The 20,126-nt window shown below is 38.6% G+C and overlaps 1 protein-coding gene across 2 annotated transcripts in view; it reads left to right on the top strand.

Annotated features, from left to right (window-relative positions):
• Positions 1-20,126, top strand: part of LOC136853094 (uncharacterized) — a 188,968-nt gene extending 168,842 nt beyond the window's left edge. For both annotated transcript variants that reach the window (XM_067128408.1, XM_067128407.1), the window contains 3 exons: positions 626-723; positions 18,243-18,426; positions 19,210-20,126. In XM_067128408.1, the coding sequence (XP_066984509.1) occupies positions 626-723; positions 18,243-18,426; positions 19,210-19,355 (428 nt within the window). In that variant the 3' untranslated portion in view covers positions 19,356-20,126. The remainder of the gene's footprint in view (positions 1-625; positions 724-18,242; positions 18,427-19,209) is intronic.

Genomic DNA, 20,126 nt, shown 5'->3' with positions numbered 1-20,126 from the left:
GTAACGACTCTGTCCCGGAAATTACTCAAGAGTCACAGCACAAAGCAGCTCACTGACTGACTTAACGCCATTGCATGTTATTGTTTGATCTCGTCCTTGTCATCGTCAGTAATACTCTCCATATGCTGATGCCAATAACGCAGATATCGTTTTTATGGAAGGTTTACGATATGGAAAATACGTTGAAAAAAATTGCGTTTGTTTTCATATCCTTGAAAACAATCATTTATGCTAATATATATATATATATATATATATATATATATATATATATATATATATATATATATGTATATGTATATATATATGTGTGTATATATATATATGTATATTTATATATTTGTGTGTGTATATATATGTATATACAGTATATGTATGTATAATATATATATATATATATATATATATATATATATATATATATATATATATATATATATATATATATATATATATATATATATATATATATATATATATATGGAGAGAGTGTAAATAGACAGACAGATATTTTATATAACGAGAGGGAGTTTTGAGCGCATATATATATGTATAATTAGCTAGTCAACTGAATAGTGGTAATTACTAAGTGACTCATCACTTCAGACACTTTAACTGTTTGCAGGCCTCGGCACCGTGGACTACCTGAAAAAATACATGCGTCTGAGGACGTCCCGTCGGCAGCTGCATTCAATGGTCTTCACGAAACACAGGGACTTGGAGGTTGGTATAATTTATTTTACCTTGTATTTGCACGTCGTCAGTTTCCTCAGCAGCTCCCAGGAGAGTCCGTCTGCAGTAAAGTTCGAGGAATTGTTACAAGAGAGGTTTTGAGAGAGGCTAAGTATGAGACCACATCCTGCCAAGTCAAGTGCCATTTCAAGCTTTGATGACGTCTTGGCTGCCTTTAAAGCCATTTTTTTTCCTGTTGCTAATACTGAGAAGCGTAGGAGGTATATCCGGGTTCTGACAAGTTTTCCTGGTAGAGATACTGATTCAGCTCTTATTAAAATACATTACGCTTTCCTTTTACGTATTCTCGAGGTTAATCATGAGCTCAACCACTTGTTTTATATATATACTGTATATATATATATATATATATATATATATATATATATATATATATATATATATATTTATCACACTGCGTGATTCATATACAATCAGAAAGCTACAAACGTCCTTTAATATCAATTCACTGACTAGTAATATATTTTCATATCAGAGGAATTTTTAGGTGATAATAAGTCCACCGTCCCATGGGATCGAACCAGCGACGGACGAGGAATCAGGACTACAGTGACACACTAACCAGTCGGCCACAAGGAGGTATAAATGAATACCATCTCCCATCAACCCACCCGTCGAACTCAGGTGTTTTGCGTTTGGAGGCGATATCCACCCACCTCTGCCATGTTGACCGTAGACGTTTTTCGCATCGCGTATATTATGACTATTTATCACATCACCGTGATTCATATACAATCAGAAAGCTACAAACGTCCTTTAATATCCAATTCACTCTACCTCGGAAGTAATATATTTTCATATATGTTACCGACGGGGGTTGATGGGAGATGGTATTTTATACCTCCTTGTGGCCGACTGGTTAGTGTGTCACTGTAGTCCTGATTCCCGTCCGTGCCGGATCCCACGGACGGTGGACTTATTATCACCTAAAAGTAACATATATGAAAATATATTACCTGAGGTAGAGTGAATTGATATTAAAGGACGGAGCTGATTGTATATGAATCACGGTGATGTGATAAATAGTCATAATATGGCTACAGACAAACGCACACACGGTCAACATGGCAGAGGTGGGTGGATATCGTCTCCAAACGCAAAACACCTGAGTTCGACGGGTGGGTTGATGGGAGATGGTATTCATTTATACCCCTTTGGCCGACTGGTTAGTGTGTCACTGTAGTCCTGATTCCTCGTCCGTCGCTGGTTCGATTCCACGGACGGTGGACTTATTATCACCTAAAATTCCCCTCGGCAACATATATGAAAATATATTACTCCGAGGTAGAGTGTGGATATTAAAGGACGTTTGTAGCTTTCTGATTGTATATGACGGTGATGTGATAAATAGTCATATTACCGACAAACGCACTACACGGTCAACATGGCAGAGGTGGGTGGATATCGTCTGCAAACAAAACACCTGAGTTCGACGGGTGGGTTGATGGGAGATGGTATTCTTTATACCTCCCTTTGTGGCCGACTGGTTAGTGTGTCACTGTAGTCCTGATTCCTCGTCCGTCGCTGGTTCGATCCCACGGGGACGGTGGACTTATTATCACCTAAAAATTCCTTCGTAACATATATGAAAATATCGAGGTAGAGTGAATTGGATATTAAAGGACGTTTGTAGCTTTCTGATTGTATATGAATCACGGTGATGTGATAAATAGTCACAATGCGACAAACGCACACAGTCAACATGGCAGAGGTGGGTGGATACAAACGCAAAACACCTGAGTTCGACGGGTGGGTTGATGGGAGATGGTATTCATTTATACCTCCCTTGTGGCCGACTGGTTAGTGTGTCACTGTAGTCCTGATTCCTCGTCCGTCGCTGGTTCGATCCCACGGGACGGTGGACTTATTATCACCTAAAAATTCCCCTTCGGTAACATATATGAAAATATATTACTTCCGAGGTAGAGTGAATTGGATATTAAAGGACGTTTGTAGCTTTCTGATTGTATATGAATCACGGTGATGTGATAAATAGTCATAATATGGCTACGATGCGACAAACGCACTACACGGTCAACATGGCAGAGGTGGGTGGATATCGTCTCCAAACGCAAAACACCTGAGTTCGACGGGTGGGTTGATGGGAGATGGTATTCCTTTATACCTCCCTTGTGGCCGACTGGTTAGTGTGTCACTGTAGTCCTGATTCTCGTCCGTCGCTGGTTCGATCACGGAATGTGGACTTATTATCACCTAAAAATTCCAGTAACATATATGAAAATATATTACTTCCGAGGTAGAGTGAATTGGATATTAAAGGACGTTTGTAGCTTTCTGATTGTATATGAATCACGGTGATGTGATAAATAGTCATAATATGGCTACGACAAACGCACTCACACGGTCAACATGGCAGAGGTGGGTGGATATCGTCTCCAAACGCAAAACACCTGAGTTCGACGGGTGGGTTGATGGGAGATGGTATTCATTTATACCTCTTGTGGCCGACTGGTTAGTGTGTCTGTAGTCCTGACGCTGGTTCGATCCCACGGGACGGTGGACTTATTATCACCTAAAATTCCCCTTCGGTAAATATATATGAAAATATATTACTTCCGAGGTAGAGTGAATTGGATATTAAAGGACGTTTGTAGCTTTCTGATTGTATATGAATCACGGTGATGTGATAAATAGTCATAATATGGCTACGTGCGACAAACGCACTACACGGTCAACATGGCAGAGGTGGGTGGATATCGTCTGCAAACGCAAAACACCTGAGTTCGACGGGTGGGTTGATGGGAGATGGTATTCCTTTATACCTCCCTTGTGGCCGACTGGTTAGTGTGTCACTGTAGTCCTGATTCCTCGTCCGTCGCTGGTTCGATCCCACGGGACGGTGGACTTATTATCACCTAAAATTCCCTTCGGTAACATATATGAAAATATATTACTTCGAGGTAGAGTGAATTGGATATTAAAGGACGTTTGTAGCTTTCTGATTGTATATGAATCACGGTGATGTGATAAATAGTCATAATATGGCTACGTGCGACAAACGCACTACGGTCAACATGGCAGAGGTGGGTGGATATCGTCTCCAAACGCAAAACACCTGAGTTCGACGGGTGGGTTGATGGGAGATGGTATTCATTTATACCTCCCTTGTGGCCGACTGGTTAGTGTGTCACTGTAGTCCTGATTCCTCGTCCGTCGCTGGTTCGATCCCCGGGACGGTGGACTTATTATCACCTAAAAATTCCCCTTCGGTAACATATATGAAAATATATTACTTCCGAGGTAGAGTGAATTGGATATTAAAGGACGTTTGTAGCTTTCTGATTGTATATGAATCACGGTGATGTGATAAATAGTCATAATATGGCTACGTGCGACAAACGCACTACACGGTCAACATGGCAGAGGTGGGTGGATATCGTCTCCAAACGCAAAACACCTGAGTTCGACGGGTGGGTTGATGGGAGATGGTATTCATTTATACCTCCCTTGTGGCCGACTGGTTAGTGTGTCACTGTAGTCCTGATTCCTCGTCCGTCGCTGGTTCGATCCCACGGGACGGTGGACTTATTATCACCTAAAAATTCCCCTTCGGCAACATATATGAAAATATATTACTTCCGAGGTAGAGTGAATTGGATATTAAAGGACGTTTGTAGCTTTCTGATTGTATATGAATCACGGTGATGTGATAAATAGTCATAATATGGCTACGCATGCGACAAACGCACTACACGGTCAACATGGCAGAGGTGGGTGGATATCGTCTCCAAACGCAAAACACCTGAGTTTGACGGGTGGGTTGATGGGAGATGGTATTCATTTATACCTCCCTTGTGGCCGACTGGCTAGTGTGTCACTGTAGTCCTGATTCCTCGTCCGTCGCTGGTTCGATCCCACGGGACGGTGGACTTATTATCACCTAAAAATTCCCTTCGGTAACATATATGAAAATATATTACTTCCGAGGTAGAGTGAATTGGATATTAAAGGACGTTTGTAGCTTTCTGATTGTATATGAATCACGGTGATGTGATAAATAGTCATAATATGGCTACGCATGCGACAAACGCACTACACGGTCAACATGGCAGAGGTGGTGGATATCGTCTCCAAACGCAAAACACCTGAGTTCGACGGGTGGGTTGATGGGAGATGGTATTCATTTATACCTCCCTTTGTGGCCGACTGGTTAGTGTGTCACTGTAGTCCTGATTCCTCGTCCGTCGCTGGTTCGATCCCACGGGACGGTGGACTTATTATCACCTAAAATTCCTTCGGTAACATATATGAAAATATATTACTTCCGAGGTAGAGTGAATTGGATATTAAAGGACGTTTGTAGCTTTCTGATTGTATATGAATCACGGTGATGTGATAAATAGTCATATTATGGCTACGTGCGACAAACGCACTACACGGTCAACATGGCAGAGGTGGGTGGATATCGTCTCCAAAACGCAAAACACCTGAGTTCGACGGGTGGGTTGATGGGAGATGGTATTCATTTATACCTACCTTTGTGGCCGACTGGTTAGTGTGTCACTGTAGTCCTGATTCCTCGTCCGTCGCTGGTTCGATCCCACGGGACGGTGGACTTATTATCACTAAAATTCCCTTCGGTAACATATATGAAAATATATTACTTCCGAGGTAGAGTGAATTGGATATTAAAGGACGTTTGTAGCTTTCTGATTGTATATGAATCACGGTGATGTGATAAATAGTCATAATATGGCTACGATGCGACAAACGACACACGGTCAACATGGCAGAGGTGGTGGATATCGTCTCCAAACGCAAAACACCTGAGTTCGACGGGTGGGTTGATGGGAGATGGTATTCATTTATACCTCCCTTGTGGCCGACTGGTTAGTGTGTCACTGTAGTCCTGATTCCTCGTCCGTCGCTGGTTCGATCCCACGGGACGGTGGACTTATTATCACCTAAAATTCCTTCGGTAACATATATGAAAATATATTACTTCCGAGGTAGAGTGAATTGGATATTAAAGGACGTTTGTAGCTTTCTGATTGTATATGAATCACGGTGATGTGATAAATAGTCATAATATGGCTACGATGCGACAAACGCACTACACGGTCAACATGGCAGAGGTGGGTGGATATCGTCTCCAAACGCAAAACACCTGAGTTCGACGGGTGGGTTGATGGGAGATGGTATTCATTTATACCTCCCTTGTGGCCGACTGGTTAGTGTGTCACTGTAGTCCTGATTCCTCGTCCGTCGCTGGTTCGATCCCACAGGACGGTGGACTTATTATCACCTAAAAATTCCCTTCGGTAACATATATGAAAATATATTACTTCCGGAGGTAGAGTGAATTGGATATTAAAGGACGTTTGTAGCTTTCTGATTGTATATGAATCACGGTGATGTGATAAATAGTCATAATATGGCTACGTGCGACAAACGCACTACACGGTCAACATGGCAGAGGTGGGTGGATATCGTCTCCAAACGCAAAACACCTGAGTTCGACGGGTGGGTTGATGGGAGATGGTATTCATTTATACCTCCCTTGTGGCCGACTGGTTAGTGTGTCACTGTAGTCCTGATTCCTCGTCCGTCGCTGGTTCGATCCCACGGACGGTGGACTTATTATCACCTAAAATTCCCTTCGTAACATATATGAAAATATATTACTTCCGAGGTAGAGTGAATTGGATATTAAAGGACGTTTGTAGCTTTCTGATTGTATATGAATCACGGTGATGTGATAAATAGTCATAATATGGCTACGTGCGACAAACGCACTACACGGTCAACATGGCAGAGGTGGGTGGATATCGTCTCCAAACGCCGAAACACCTGAGTTCGACGGGTGGGTTGATGGGAGATGGTATTCATTTATACCTCCCTTGTGGCCGACTGGTTAGTGTGTCACTGTAGTCCTGATTCCTCGTCCGTCGCTGGTTCGATCCCACGGGACGGTGGACTTATTATCACCTAAAAATTCCCCTTCGGTAACATATATGAAAATATATTACTTCCGAGGTAGAGTGAATTGGATATTAAAGGACGTTTGTAGCTTTCTGATTGTATATGAATCACGGTGATGTGATAAATAGTCATAATATGGCTACGTGCGACAAACGCACTACACGGTCAACATGGCAGAGGTGGGTGGATATCGTCTCCAAACGCAAAACACCTGAGTTCGACGGGTGGGTTGATGGGAGATGGTATTCATTTATACCTCCCTTGTGGCCGACTGGTTAGTGTGTCACTGTAGTCCTGATTCCTCGTCCGTCGCTGGTTCGATCCCACGGACGGTGGACTTATTATCACCTAAAATTCCCCTTCGGTAACATATATATGAAAATATATTACTTCCGAGGTAGAGTGAATTGGATATTAAAGGACGTTTGTAGCTTTCTGATTGTATATGAATCACGGTGATGTGATAAATAGTCATAATATGGCTCGATGCGACAAACGCACTACACGGTCAACATGGCAGAGGTGGGTGGATATCGTCTCCAAACGCAAAACACCTGAGTTCGACGGGTGGGTTGATGGGAGATGGTATTCATTTATACCTCCCTTGTGGCCGACTGGTTAGTGTGTCACTGTAGTCCTGATTCCTCGTCCGTCGCTGGTTCGATCCCACGGGACGGTGGACTTATTATCACCTAAAAATTCCCCTTCGGTAACATATATGAAAATATATTACTTCCGAGGTAGAGTGAATTGGATATTAAAGGACGTTTGTAGCTTTCTGATTGTATATGAATCACGGTGATGTGATAAATAGTCATAATATGGCTACGTGCGACAAACGCACTACACGGTCAACATGGCAGAGGTGGGTGGATATCGTCTCCAAACGCAAAACACCTGAGTTCGACGGGTGGGTTGATGGGAGATGGTATTCATTTATACCTCCCTTGTGGCCGACTGGTTAGTGTGTCACTGTAGTCCTGATTCCTCGTCCGTCGCTGGTTCGATCCCACGGACGGTGGACTTATTATCACCTAAAAATTCCCTTCGTAACATATATGAAAATATATTACTTCCGAGGTAGAGTGAATTGGATATTAAAGGACGTTTGTAGCTTTCTGATTGTATATGAATCACGGTGATGTGATAAATAGTCATAATATGGCTACGTGCGACAAACGCACTACACGGTCAACATGGCAGAGGTGGGTGGATATCGTCTCCAAACGCCAAAACACCTGAGTTCGACGGGTGGGTTGATGGGAGATGGTATTCATTTATACCTCCTTGTGGCCGACTGGTTAGTGTGTCACTGTAGTCCTGATTCCTCGTCCGTCGCTGGTTCGATCCCACGGGACGGTGGACTTATTATCACCTAAAATTCCCCTTCGGTAACATATATGAAAATATATTACTTCCGAGGTAGAGTGAATTGGATATTAAAGGACGTTTGTAGCTTTCTGATTGTATATGAATCACGGTGATGTGATAAATAGTCATAATATGGCTACGTGCGACAAACGCACTACACGGTCAACATGGCAGAGGTGGGTGGATATCGTCTCCAAACGCAAAACACCTGAGTTCGACGGGTGGGTTGATGGGAGATGGTATTCATTTATACCTCCCTTGTGGCCGACTGGTTAGTGTGTCACTGTAGTCCTGATTCCTCGTCCGTCGCTGGTTCGATCCCACGGACGGTGGACTTATTATCACCTAAAAATTCCCCTTCGGTAACATATATGAAAATATATTACTTCGAGGTAGAGTGAATTGGATATTAAAGGACGTTTGTAGCTTTCTGATTGTATATGAATCACGGTGATGTGATAAATAGTCATAATATGGCTTCGTCAAGCGACAAACGCACTACACGGTCAACATGGCAGAGGTGGGTGGATATCGTCTCCAAACGCAAAACACCTGAGTTCGACGGGTGGGTTGATGGGAGATGGTATTCATTTATACCTCCCTTGTGGCCGACTGGTTAGTGTGTCACTGTAGTCCTGATTCCTCGTCCGTCGCTGGTTCGATCCCACGGGACGGTGGACTTATTATCACCTAAAAATTCCCCTTCGGTAACATATATGAAAATATATTACTTCCGGAGGTAGAGTGAATTGATATTAAAGGACGTTTGTAGCTTTCTGATTGTATATGAATCACGGTGATGTGATAAATAGTCATAATATGGCTACGTGCGACAAACGCACTACACGGTCAACATGGCAGAGGTGGGTGGATATCGCTCCAAACGCAAAACACCTGAGTTCGACGGGTGGGTTGATGGGAGATGGTATTCATTTATACCTCCCTTGTGGCCGACTGGTTAGTGTGTCACTGTAGTCCTGATTCCTCGTCCGTCGCTGGTTCGATCCCACGGGACGGTGGACTTATTATCACCTAAAATTCCCTTTCGGTAACATATATGAAAATATATTACTTCCGAGGTAGAGTGAATTGGATATTAAAGGACGTTTGTAGCTTTCTGATTGTATATGAATCACGTGATGTGATAAATAGTCATAATATGGCTACGTCGACAAACGCACTACACGGTCAACATGGCAGAGGTGGGTGGATATCGTCTCCAAACGCAAAACACCTGAGTTCGACGGGTGGGTTGATGGGAGATGGTATTCATTTATACCTCCCTTGTGGCCGACTGGTTAGTGTGTCACTGTAGTCCTGATTCCTCGTCCGTCGCTGGTTCGATCCCACGGGACTGTGGACTTATTATCACCTAAAATTCCCCTTCGGTAACATATATGAAAATATATTACTTCCGAGGTAGAGTGAATTGGATATTAAAGGACGTTTGTAGCTTTCTGATTGTATATGAATCACGGTGATGTGATAAATAGTCATAATATGGCTACGTGCGACAAACGCACTACACGGTCAACATGGCAGAGGGGGTGGATATCTCTCCAAATGCAAAACACCTGAGTTCGACGGGTGGGTTGATGGGAGATGGTATTCATTTATACCTCCCTTGTGGCCGACTGGTTAGTGTGTCACTGTAGTCCTGATTCCTCGTCCGTCGCTGGTTCGATCCCACGGACGGTGGACTTATTATCACCTAAAATTCCCCTTCGGTAACATATATGAAAATATATTACTTCCTGGAGGTAGAGTGAATTGATATTAAAGGACGTTTGTAGCTTTCTGATTATATATATATATATATATATATATATATATATATATATATATATATATATATATATATATATATATATATATATATATATATAGTGTTATACCCCTGTTGGCCTGAGCAGTTAATAAGATACATGTAGTTAGTCAACTGCGGGCGCTGCTGTCATGGTGTAGGCTATGGCTGGCAACCTCATCCCAGAAGTATTTTTTGAGAACCAGAAGATTAACACCCTCTGTGGCCACCCCTGTCGGAGGAACAGTCAAATGGTGAAAGATACGTATACCAGAAAGAGTGAGAGAGAGAGAGAGCGAGCGATTATATCTTGAGTTGCTAAGAGGTTTAGAGCTCAGGCTTAAGTGCCCATGGAGTGTGAGTAAGACACCGTTGATTGTGTGTCTCCAGACGATATGCGAAGAAAATAAGCAGTTGAAATTTAATGAGTTTGACGTAAGGGATATTTTTACCAGATCTCGTAACGGTTCAAGAGGTGTCGAGTGTATCATTTTGGTGGCCCCATTCATTATCATTATTTATGGCTTCCTGTTACATTAACGCAAAATAGAAAAAATCATTTCATCAGCGGCAGCCCAAAATTTCAACATTAAATGCTAAAGGACATGGCTCATGAAAACATTAAATTTGTACGACTCCCAATTTCATAACTGATTGCGGCTTAAGAGTATTCAGTGTATGATTGAAAGTACAACAGACATCAAACAAATAATTATGTTTTTGCAAACATAAGAATTGGATCTGACCATCTCTATAAGTTATTACATACTTAACAAAATAACCAATTTAATTTCTGAAACTCATGCCTGTTGCGAAAGCTGCTACAAACGCGCACACTTGAGATGTATTTGTATAGCCCCGTAACCTTGAAAATATTTGTCTTAGTGAATTAATTGCCCTCTAATCTTATGTTGGGAAAGATTGTCATTGCTCAAGCAAGCTCTGTATAAGAGGTGTGGGAGTGTGGGAGTAAATGTTCATCTGACAGTCGACAACTGATCACTTGAACAGTTCCGAATTCCAGTCTTCCTGTTAACGTATTCCTATATCCATCAGATTAGGTTTTAAAGTTAAGTATATCTTAGTTTAACTAGACCACTGAGCTGATTAACAGCTCTCCTAGAGAGGGCTGGCCCGAAGGATTAGATTTATTTTACGAGGCTAACAACCAACTGGTTACCTAGCAACGGGACCTACAGCTTATTGTGGAATCCGAACCACATTATGACGAGAAATGAATTTCTATCACCAGAAATAAATTCCTCTAATTCTTCACTGGCCGGTCGGAGATTCGAACGCTGGGCCAACAGCGTGCTAGCCGAGAGTTCTACCCACCCCCCAATGAAGCACTCTAGAGGGACCCCAGTGGAAGGCAAAATGATTAACTTGATAAGTACTGGCAAGAACTCGTAGGGGGTTAGTGCCGTCATTGTACCTCACACGGTGCACTGTAGGCATTAATTGAAGTTCTTTTCAGGGTTCCTTCGCCCCCTAGCTGCAACGTCATGCATTCATTTTACCATACCTCCGTTCATTTTCTCTTTCTTCTGTTTTATTCTGCACCCTCTGCTAACAGTTATTTCATAGTGCAACTACGAGGTTTTCCTCCTGTTACACCTTTCAACCCTTCTTTTCTCTCAATTTCCCTTTTAGCGCTGAGTGACCTCATAGGTCCCAACACTTGACCGTTGGCCTAAATTTTACATTCCAAACCCAGTTCCAATACTGGCAAGAAATCTGTTGTCGAGACAGGTTGGCTGGTTGAATTTTGATGTCAAAATCCTCCCCAATTCTTGGAGTGACCACATCCCCTACCCTGTGTTGCAGGGGTTTGTCGTGCATCTCCCCCTCCCTCCCCCTTCCCCGCCCCATTCCACTCCTTGTCATTCTTTGTCTGCAGGTAGCTAGTGGCCTTGTCTGTTTCGCTAGAAACCTAAAGGTATGCCGTGTATGAGGGTCAAACTGTGTGTTTATATATATGTATGTTTGGCACAGGATTTGGTGACCCCACCACAACAGGCGGGGGATCCTTGGCTGACCGTTGTGGTGCTCTGCTTTATTAGGTCAACTAGCTGTAAATGGGTACCTTCTTCTTTTGGGTTCAGGAAAAAGCTGTGGAGCTAGCACCTTCATCCCTAAAAACTAGGAAATTGCTTCGTTGCACTCTTCTGGCTATATATATATATATATATATATATATATATATATATATATATATATATATATATATATATATATATACTATATAATATATATATATATATATATATATATAATATATATATATATATATATATATATATATATATATTTATATATATTGTCTGTATATATATAATATATTTATATATTGTCACGAAGTGTTCCAAGCACCTGGTTATTGCACAACTAATCACAGAATTTAAAAATTGACCTCATTTCACTTCAGCCAGATACCTGAACTCTTATAATAATAAAATTTACGACTTAGCACTCTAAAGGTAACAGTGATCCCTTAAAAGCTTATTAATTACGTGAAAATCAAACTAAGTTTATCAAATCAAGTGTGAGGTATCAACAATTAAACAAGAAATATACTGGAGTAAAAGGGCATCACTCCATCAAACAACTTTAACTGTTTCCCTGGTCTTAATTCACTTCAGCAAAACTAAAGGAACAAAACATGTGTATCACTTTGCCTTATGCACACAATTAATCCTATTCATTGGTGGTCAATAAATGAAACACTTTTTAAAAATCTTAAATACAAAAATTTATTTTTAAATTCAAAATTTATAATTAGAATTCACAATCTGAAAAAATTTACTGTTGCTTGAAAACAACACAGAATTTCATTAATTCATAAATTAAATTACAAAGGTTAATTTATCAAGAAATTAAATCAAGCAAAATTTAAACTCAAAAATTACTCAAGATTTGAAAAGAAAATATTAGTAAATGAAAATTAAATCAGGTATGCAATGTTAACTTATAAGGAAATACTTAAAGAGCTTAGTAAATAAATGATAAATCACCAGTATATAAAATGTGAAAAATCAGGAACTGCAAACAGAAGAAAACACAAAAATACACAAAATATTTACCAAAAACAATTTCACTAAGGCAAAAATCTTAATATACCTTATTTTACCATGGTAATGATAAGTAAAAGCTTGTGAAAACTTTCACAAAATCACCCAAAATGCAGCTGCTTGAGATTCACAAAACAGCTTCTCATAGGCGCCGTTACAAATATATACACTTTTCTTACATTCAGGTCTCAAAAGCTAAGTTTAATATCAATGACCACACAAATATTTTATGTTAATTACGTCTCTCTTTTGAAGAGAGAGAGAGAGAGAGGAGGAGGGGGGGGACCACAGGAACGGTCTCTGAAATCAAAATGAGCAAACTTTAGGATTCCAGCTATAAGTGAAACAATCAGATGACGTCATTATTAAGACATTTTGGGAACGCGATATGAGAAAAGGTTCTAGAAAAGGAAGATGACGTCACTTCCAGAGCAAAACGTTTTGAACTGCAATCTTACAAAACATGACTTAACCGATCGATACGTGCTTTTACCCTCAATGAGAAGGCGTATACGTGACTCGAACAGAAAATCAATATGGGACGTGATCAGAGCAATGTAATCCTAAACATGACGCAATTGCCATGTGCTTCGGTGTAATAACTTGTTCGTATTTCGCGAAAAAAGTCATATGGGACAAAGCTCATAATGAAATCTCAACACGACTCGACTGTTACCCCGACCTGTCAGCGTTTAACTTAAAACAAAGTGCTTGCTTGTCTCAACACTAGGATGCCCAGATCTAGCAATGTGCTTGAATCCCCAAAGGGAGTCATTTTGACTCCTATGTTTTTTACAGATATTTCCTGAAATATTTTGCATTTTTTATTATGATTTCTTGCGTTCTTTACAGTTTTGTATCCAAACAATGTAATATTATTGCTTATAATGTTCTTTTGTTATAATTAAGGATGCTTAAATTTAGTGGTGTCTTTGATTCCTAGTCAGAGTCATTTTGACCCCTATATATTTTTTTATATTTATTCAAATATCTTAATTGTATTATAAATTTTTACATTCGTTATTGTCATGTATACAAACAGTGTAATTTTACTGAAAAATAATTCTCATGTCATTGGTCCCAGGTAAAAATCATAAGCGGTTGATTAGGCTAGTATAACTTTTATTTTTGTTATAATTTTGGGAATGTACTTGCAAACATGAAGAAACTAAAGAGATCTTAGAAATAAAGACAAAAAGTAGCCTAGTAATCATACAATGTGCAACTAAATGAATTACAATTTGAGTCCATGTCACAATATCACATCTTTTGCACATGCGCATGACTTTTGCAATGCAAGTACCACATAAGGATTTTTTTACATTTCGTGCACTACCAATAGTGCGATTCTTCTTACAATGAGTCTTCACTTGGCAGTACTTCTTTAGGTCTCCTCTTTGGTCATTGTTTTCTCCATTTCCTTGATTATTTCATTTCTCATCTAATTTCTTCCTTGACTGTACATTTACCTCTGGTAATTCCTCTGACAATTGTTCAAGGAACTCTTTCCTGGTAACTTTTTCCTTTGTCACTTCCTTATAGATAGCCCATGCATTTATTGCTGCCAGGTCCAAGGTGTATTGAAAAGAATGTACATGCCACCGCCTTGTACTTGTTCTCACTGAATACTTTCGAGCCATTTGGTCCAAAATGTCAACTCCATATTTAGTATCGTTGTAACATTTGATTGTTTCTGGTGTCTTCTTTGCATTATTGGCTTGAACAGGTTCTTGATGGAGTGTGCTAAGAACAACATTTTTTTTTTAGCTTTTCCTTGATAAACTGTTAGAGTCATATCATCAGACTTGTAAATCTTAGTTGAGTACAACTTGTCTGTCATGGTTTTCACTGTGACAGGCACTTACTTCTCTTCTGTTTTTATTCATGGTCCCTATTATACTGGTTCCCTTTTTCTTTAGTTGCTTGGCTAAGTTGACAGATGTAAAATAGTTATCTGTTGTGACATTTCTCCCTTTGTTCAAATAGGGCTCCTCCATTGGTTGCATCTTCAGGAATATCAGCTAGAATAGCAAGAATTTGCTCCTGCGAAAGACGGCCTCTTCTCGCCATGCTTCCATGAAAATGACTTGCTGAATGTTTTTTCTATCGGTGACACTAACAAACAACTATTGCCAGACATATAGAATATTGTATCCATACAAGGATAATGCAATGTTCAAGTATGATGTTACTTGAATGTTGCACGTAGGAAATTTGCTTGAATCATGAGGAAAGTGACTCGAAAAAATTAGGAAATCTGGAAGGAAGAAATCTATAGGCCTATAATGAAACAACCATTATATTAAAGTCTTGGATACGTAATGTGTAAAAATGATTAGAAAACGAGACTTACATTTTTTACTTGAGTCCCACTGAAAGGAGTCAAAATGACTCCCTTGGGCATCCATTAAAAAAACAAAAAAATTAATGTCTAAAGTAATCCAACCTATTCTTCTACAGTTGCATGATGTAATATACTCAAATCATTAAGAGTCATTGAAGGATTCAGTGAAATATGAGAAAGAACCGAGTCTGGAGCACTTTGAATGGTGACAAGGAGTCCAAATGACTCCATCGGGCATTCTAATGTTAACCGATGACAGCTGAATCAAAACACGACATCTGGTCTAACACGAATCTCTTCTCCCACTATGTATTATTAAAAGCGTATTATTAATCCTTGTGTGATCTGACATTACAAAACATTCATATATAACTAATACTAATATACAGAATACATGGCAGCTAGGACAGTAAATATATCAAGAAGAAATATAAAAATAAGTTTACAAATAAGCTCATATAAATGACACATGGGGATTACATAGGAAAAAATATGTACCTGGAATCCAACACAATTGAAGAATTAGTAGGACTGACAAAACAGGGTTAAATATTTAAGAGGTATTACAAAGGATTAGGATCAACCGTTCAGAAGCAGAGACAGGACAATTAAAAGATTATCCAATGAGGTGACTAACCACAAAAAATGCTATAAAAGTACAACTCAGTAATACTTTTTTTTTTTAAACATTAACAATTTTTGCAAGATGAACATTTTTACAAATAAAAAATTATATTAAACATACGAATACATAGAAGATATATATAAGGTAACTAATTTGTAATTAAGTCTGTGATTTTATCTTTTAGGTCATTCTTGAACATTTTTCTAATAAAGCACTGCTGGCTCAAATATATAAACTTTCGAAATATATTACCAAGCTCTTGTCCCCGTTACTTGGAACTATCTCCGATTCTCACATATATACTGTAATTGTCTAGATTAGTTGATAAATTAAACAAAATCACTTTGTGACCCACTGATAGATTCGTTAGTTTTGATGTTTGTTCTCTTTTTACTAAAGTCCTTATAGATTCTATTTTCGAGTATCTTATTAATGAACTAATCCATCATTAATTACCTCTACCGGTAAGTCATATTACTTCACTCACTAGGTTGTGTATTTGTAATTGTAAGTTTATATTCAATGGTGAATTTTACCAACAAATATTTGGTATGGCAATGGGCAACCCTTTATCCCCACTCATCTCAAACTTGTGTATGGAATTCTTTGAAAAACGATATTTGCCTGATATCATTTATACTCCTTTAAAGTGGTATAGATATGTTGACGATATTTTAGCTGTTTTGCCTGCTGGTATTGATGTAAATGATTTGCTCTCTAAGTTGAATAACCATGTACCATCTGTTAAGTTTACTTTAGAATTAGAAAAAGACAGTTGCCTCCCTTTCTTAGATGTTTCAATACACAGATAACCATTTCATTGCAAATTCAGTATTTATAGGAAACCAACCAACAACTTAACTTATGTCCATTCTTATTCAGGCCATCACCTTAATATCAAAATATTAATTTTTCTGTGGATTTCTTTGGATCAAGAAATCGAATACACAAGAAAAATAGGGACAGATTTATGTTATCCTTCACATATACTAGATATTTGTTATAATAAATCCCACAAAAGGTTTTTGTAGTGAAAGTAACATGGAGTAAGAAACCCCTAAGAACATTCTTAGCGTGACTTATTTTAGTGGTTTTTAAAACATAATCATTGTTAAAATCTTTTAATGTCAACCTGGCTTTTTCCTATAATAACACACTAAAAGTAATGTTAATAAAGAATACCCCTAAAGAAAACAACAACATATATAATACATAAAATTCCATGTTCGGACTGCCCCTCTTTTTATATTGGCCAATCTAGCAAAGATGTAGATGTACGTATTAAGCAACATAAGTATTCATTCAAAACTGGACAAACATCCAATGTTATATTCATTCATATAAGTGAAAAGTCTCACAGGATAAATTGGACTGAAAGTTCAGTGATTGCCAGATCGAAAGATTTCTCGTCAAGAAATCTTTTGAAATCCGCTATTATACAGCTTACTTCCAGCTGTTATTTTAACCTTAGCCCTGTCATGTATTATTTGGACCCCTGTATTAGGAAAATGTTCAAGAATGACTTAAAAGGTAAAATCACTGACTTAATTATAAATTATTACCTTATATATATTTTCTATGTATTCATATATTTAATATAATTTTTAATTGTAAAAATGTTTATTTTGCAAAAATTTATTGTTAACAAAAAAAAAGAGAATTATGGAGTTGTACTTTTATAACATTTTTGGTGGTCAATCACCTCCTTGCATAATCTTTTAATTGTCCTGTCCCTGCTTCTGAACGGTTGATCCTAATCCTCTGTAAAACCTCTTAAATATTTAATAATGTTTTGGCAGTTTTACTAATTCTTCAATTGTGTTGGATTCCAGGTACATATTTTTTCCTTTGTAATCCCCATGTGTCATTTATATGAGCTTATTTGTAAACTTATTTTTATATTTCTTCAGACTGCTAAGTAAAGGATGACAGTTGAAAGGCCTCGAAGCACTCCAATGTTTCTCTTTCCTTCATGGATTTTGTCTTTATATATTCATCACGTTCCATATTTCCGTGATTCTGTTATACATATATTATGTATGTATTATATATATACGAGTATATAATATAAAAGTGTGTATATGTATGTATGTGTTACTAGGGTTATGGGAAATCAGTTGCACAGCTTAATTTGCATGGCTCTAAGGTTTTGATGCTATGTGTACATTCCTACCATTATGTATTTAATATTGAAATTTATCTTGTCTTCTACCCTCTTATATCCTTCAAGATTATGACTAGAGTACAATGAAATATCCATAATTAAACATCAATTAAGGAATGAAATTCCATAATGTGATAACCTGCATAACAATCACCTCATTCCAACAGAGCATACGTATTGAACGCTTATTGACTAGCGACTTCGGGAAAGCCCTGGGCGACGCCCTTGGAGGGGAGTTGTCAGAAACTCAGCTGGAGAAGTTGACCTCAATGGTGCCTCTACCTGAAGAGGCAATGGACAAAGACTTCTTTGTCCTTATTGCTGCCTTTGCTGAGAGACTCTTCTGTTACGGTGAGTCTACCCAGTCATTCGTGGCTAATCACTTGCTATTTTTTGTTTCAGTTTTTTGTTTCAATAAAAAATCCAAGATTTTATAAAGTGAAAACTTTTCTTGTGGTTTCGACTCATTGCAAAACTAAACAGTTTTTTAGAAGTTAACTGCAAACTCAAAAACACAATGGTTGAGACCTGCTGAACTCGGTCAAAACCGAAATTCACTGCTGATTCCTGCACTCCCACCCCTCTACAGGTCAAAAACTCACTGTAAACTCCCAACGTTTATTGCCAATTTTAGTGGACCCATTATTTATTGATAGTTTGAGTAACTGCAAATTCAAATAAACCTTTTTGGTCCCAGTTCACAACAAATTCAAAAATATTCTAATTTTAATTCACTGACTGTCGTTGCTGTTAATCCCAGAAATTGCGGAAAACTCAGAAATATATAAATAAGTTATTCATTAGTAATACCCACTAAATAACAGATTATAGAAACCAGGTGATATTATTATATATTCACGATACTTTCGACAAAAAAAAGAAAAAATTATGGTAAGTTCCAAAAATGTATTGCTGATCTCAGAAATGAGAATTTCATTTCTTATCGGAATAAAATTCCAGTTTTGTTAGTCTTGACTGATGTGCATTTCAAAATACTTAAGTACTCTCATTTGGGGCTTTTGATTCTTGTAATTTGATGTAAATGTCAGAATATTTAGCTCTGCTATTTTTGGCTTGTGGCTCTCTCGGCTAGCCTTCAGTGTATAATCACAAGCAATTGTTTTTTCCTTCCAGATCTCTTAGCGGCTAAAGATGTAGAGATAGAGCCACGGGACCTGGTTGAGCAATTAGATTTCCAGCAACTGGACGAAAGGTTAGAGGAAGTGACGCTGGATCCTCTGCTGCATCGGATGCTGACGACTATCAGGGATTTAGGCTAAAGAATCCTAACGACATTCCCAGATCTAGGTTAAGGAACCTTGGCGTCTAGATTGAGGAACCTTTATAAACCTGTAGGACCTAGGTTTAGGAACCGTGATGATCATCCTGGAACGTGGTTGGGATCCTGTGTTTAAGTAGATCAACCATAATCATTCAGCGTTAAGAATAAGGAACCATAATGTCTAGGATCTGGGTTAAGTGGCCATCATATCCGTCCAAACCCTGGTTTAAGGAAACGTGATGACCATAATAAAAGAATTACATGAAGTAACCTCGAGACAAATTGGTATCAAGGAAAAGAAACAAGAATTTTCTCCAGGTTCAGCATTTATGAACAAGGAGAATTATCCACGTACAGTATATAAAGAAATTAGTTAAGTTACCCTGAAACAACATCTGGGATCTAGACTAAGAATCCTTAAGAACCATTTATCATCTAATTTAGCTTTTGAAATATTTAAGACCATCCAGGACTACCTGCATTAAGAAACCTTTTTAATAATTTAAGATCTAAGTTAAGAGAACTTCACAGCCTTCCATATGTAGATTAGGGACCTTTAAAGACATCCACGACTGTGGTTAAGGAACCTCGACGTCTATGTGGGCCAAGTCAGAGGAACCTCAATCTGACCTATGCAGCCTTAGTTTTTTTTATATACTAAAGTGTATCATGTTGTGCCCTCGACACCCCGAATATTTATCAAGAAAGACTACGAGTAGACAATAAGGATACATGAAATAAATATAAACATTGATTGCTGCCAAACTCA

Source organism: Macrobrachium rosenbergii, chromosome 26, assembly GCF_040412425.1.
Source record: "Macrobrachium rosenbergii isolate ZJJX-2024 chromosome 26, ASM4041242v1, whole genome shotgun sequence".
In the NCBI taxonomy this organism is placed as follows: Eukaryota; Metazoa; Arthropoda; class Malacostraca; order Decapoda; family Palaemonidae; genus Macrobrachium; species Macrobrachium rosenbergii.
Note: the sequence above shows the minus strand (reverse complement) of the source record. Positions and strands in the feature narration are given on the sequence as shown.